Raw genomic sequence first — 3,662 nt, 5'->3', positions numbered from 1 at the left:
GTCCGAACATTCGGACTGTCCGAATGTTCGGACAAAAAAGCGTGTCCTAAAGGTTTCGGACAAAACCCGTCCGTGTCCGTTGTCTGTTTGCCGAGATAAAATTTTTCGGACATTGTCCGTCCGTCCGAAAAGTTCGGACGGACAAAATTTGTCCGTCCGAAATTTTCATTTTTTTCGGACGGACAAAAAAAGTTCGGACGGACGGACGGACAAAAACGACTTTTTTCATTTTTTGTCCGTGTCCGTTGACAGCTTTACAACAACCGAACGAGATCGATAAAAATTCCAAGGCTAACTCTTCGAAAAGTTTTCCTTCTAAGGAGAAAAATGCCGAAAACAAAAGAAAAGTAGCCATGATTTCGGTTCATCAAGTAAATTCGCAACGAAAATTCATCGATATTCAAGAATATATAACATACCAACCCGCCTTCAAATCGATTCTGCAGCTGATGTGACTGTCATTTCGGAAACATTATGCAACAATCTCAGCTTAGAGTTCGTCCCGACGACCTTCTCACCGAATGACGCATCCGGAAACAACATGCATTTGATAGGCGAAATGAATTGCGAAATTTCACTTCATGATCAGATCATCCAGTCAACGAACAATGATTCGCTTAACGTGTTTGGCAATGATTTGATGACCGCTTTCAATCTATGGGATTTACCGATCAACGAATTTTGTAGTAGTAAAGGCCAAATCAACGCAATCTCGAGAGATAAATACGAAAATTTTCTCAAATCTTCGTGCTTTGAAAATTCACTTGGAAAATGTACCCAATTCAAAGCCCATCTAACACTGAAGGAGAACGTAAAACCACCCTTCTGCAAATCGAGACCAGCACCATTCGCTTTCCAGCCGTTGATCGAAAAGAATTAAAACGCTTACAAAATATGGGCGTCATTTCCTCGATAACCAACGCAAAGTGTGCTGCTCCTATTGTTGCAAAATTGAAGAAAACTGGTGAATTGCGATTATGTGAAGACATCTACGCAAAACTGAACAATTCGAAAATTTTCAGTCATGTTGATTTATCTGATGCCTTCCTTCAAATTGAAGTCGATGAAGAATCGGAACAGTTGTTAGTAATCAACACTCACGTCGGATTATTCCAATACAACCGACTAAATTTTGGCACCAAACCAGCTCCAGCAATTTTTCAAGAGGCAATGGATCGAATGATCACCGGCCTTCAAGGAGTTATTGCCTACATGGATGACCTATTCATTTTTGGTCACGACAAGCGAAGCCACGACAGAGCTCTCATTGCTCTAATGAATCGACTGAAAGAATTCGGTTTTCACATTAAATTGGCGAAAAGCAGATTTGGACTCAATGAAATACTACCTGGGTTACGTAATAAACAAGAATGGTTTTCAGCCCGATCCATAACGTATTCGTGTTATCAGAGAATTACCACAGCCAACCAACTTGACTGAATTACGTTCATTCCTTGGAACTTTGAATTTCTACGGAAAGTTCATACGGAACCTTCAAAATCTAAGAGCACCATTGAACAATTTGCTCAAAAAGGACACACCATGGAATTGGAACGAATCGTGCGAAAATGCATTCAAAAAGATGAAAACAGCATTGTCGTCTGAGCTATTAGTAACACATTACAATCCAAATCTTGAAATTATCGTTTCAGCGGACGCATCAATAAAAGGTCTCGGAGCCTGCATTCAACACAAAATGACTGACGGTTCGATCCGACCGATTTGTTTTGCGTCTCGTTCGCTATTGCCAGCTGAGAAACAGTACAGCCAAATCGAGAAAGAAGGCCTCGCAATAATTTTTGCTGTACAGAAATTTCACAAATTCATCTTTGGTCGGTCATTCACTCTTCAAACGGACCATAAACCTTTGCTTGCAATTTTTGGTTCGAAGAAAGGCATTCCGCTTCACACTGCCAACAGGCTACAACGTTGGGCCATAATACTTTTGGCCTACAATTTCAACATCGAATATATCAACACTGAATCGTTTGCCTATGCTGATTTTTTGTCAAGATTGGTAAATCAAAACACACAAATTGACGACATCGTAGTAGCTTCGATCACTTCTGAAATACAGATTCTCGCTGTCATCAATTCAAACTTGAATTGCCTGCCAATCACATACAAACAACTGTGTAACGCTTATTCAGATGATGAAAACCTAAAGCGTTTAGTAAAAATGATCGAAAACAATTGGGATGATTCATCATTCAAACTTGATCCAGAACTCACGCAATATCATCGTATCCGTGAATCATTAACAATTTCATACAACATCGTACTCTATGGAGAGAGAATAGTTGTTCCATTGGTTCTACGAAGCAATATCATCACCAAACTTCACCGAGGCCATCCAGGAGCTAACCACATGAAACATGTCGCTCGAAGATACGTCTACTGGCCCGGAATTGACCAGAAAATCGAAGAAACTGCCAAATTATGCTCGAATTGTGCAATTAACGCTAAAACACCAGTCAAAACACTTCTTCAGTCGTGGCCAATTCCAACACATCCCTGGGATCGTGTACACATTGATTATGCTGGCCCGTTTAAACGATTCTACTCTCTCATCGTGGTTGATGCTTACTCGAAATGGCCTGAGATCATAAAAACGTCTTCAAAAACGACGGTTCAAACCATCAAAATTCTGACTTCGATTTTTGCACAATTTGGACCACCAAAAATTCTTGTCTCAGACAATGGACCACAATTTACTTCGGGAAAGTTCGAAAGTTTCTACAACTCAAATGGTATCGAGCACATCCGAACTGCAGCCTTTTCACCAATGTCCAACGACCGTTGGAGCAGAACGTTTTAGCGATACATTTAAACGTTCCATCAAGAAAATGGAAAACGAAAACAATTTGGACGAAAATCTTCAAGCACAACTATCGCAGTACATCGAACGATAACTGTCCATCGAAGAAGTCTCCAGCCGAAATTATGCTGGGGCGAAAAATGAGAACCATTTTTGATGTGATGAAACCACCGATTCACGAACAACTGTCGAGAAACATCAAAATGGAAAATCAATTCAACACCAAACATGGTCCGAAACAGCGCACTTTCAACATTGGAGATACTGTTTGGGTCAAAATACACCACGAAAACAGTTTTTCCTGGAAGGAAGGTGTGGTCGCAAAGAAAATCGGAAAAGTTAACTACTTGGTCGAAACTGAAGGTAGAAGAATCCATGCTCACACATATCAAATGAAGCAACGTTTTTCTTCTACTGTTCCTGATACCACATCATTCACCACCTTTTTGGATTTGTTCGAAGAAGAAAATCAATCTTCCAATTTACCAGATCCGATTGACGAATTAAACACTTCAATGTCTTCATTGAAACTTTAAGGGGGGAGATGTTGTGATTTTTAGCTTTGCTATCAAGTAGTCAGTAGGCTTTGCCTGTAATGTTTTATTGAAAATAAATCAGTCTTATACTACACATCAAATATACCGGTTGTATATCATTTCATAAACCTAACACCATGGACCATAAAGAAATTATTTTCCACATTTGTATTGCCGATTGTGGAATATGCTTCCCAAATTTGGAACCCATACACCGATGAAAAAATATCACGAGTTGAATCGATCCAGAAGCAGTTTTTATTGTTTGCACTGCGCAAAATGAAGTGGCCACACAGATTCAGGAAGCC

General features: G+C 39.8%; 1 protein-coding gene across 1 annotated transcript; it reads left to right on the top strand.

Moving 5' to 3' along the window:
• Positions 1-771: 771 nt before the first annotated feature.
• On the top strand, positions 772-2,818 carry LOC129572797 (uncharacterized protein K02A2.6-like). The gene is made up of 2 exons (XM_055452900.1): positions 772-1,352; positions 1,411-2,818. Exons 1-2 carry the CDS (start codon positions 772-774, stop codon positions 2,816-2,818), a joined length of 1,989 nt encoding a protein of 662 aa, XP_055308875.1.
• The last annotated feature ends 844 nt before the right edge of the window (positions 2,819-3,662 follow it).

This window comes from Sitodiplosis mosellana, unplaced genomic scaffold (genome assembly GCF_009176505.1).
Source record: "Sitodiplosis mosellana isolate CC-2019 unplaced genomic scaffold, AAFC_SMos_1.0 Smas_scaffold_5524, whole genome shotgun sequence".
Taxonomy (NCBI): domain Eukaryota; kingdom Metazoa; phylum Arthropoda; class Insecta; order Diptera; family Cecidomyiidae; genus Sitodiplosis; species Sitodiplosis mosellana.
This window is presented reverse-complemented; position numbering and strand designations above follow the sequence as displayed.

What these genes read in the sequence shown, in the direction of transcription:
- LOC129572797 (XM_055452900.1), top strand. Translation starts at nt 772, where the DNA reads ATGTACCCAATTCAAAGCCCATCTAACACTGAAGGAGAACGTAAAACC. An exon ending in CTCAATGAAATACTACCTGG is followed by an intron (nt 1,353 to 1,410) that starts GTTACGTAATAA and finishes TCGTGTTATCAG; the next exon opens with AGAATTACCACAGCCAACCA.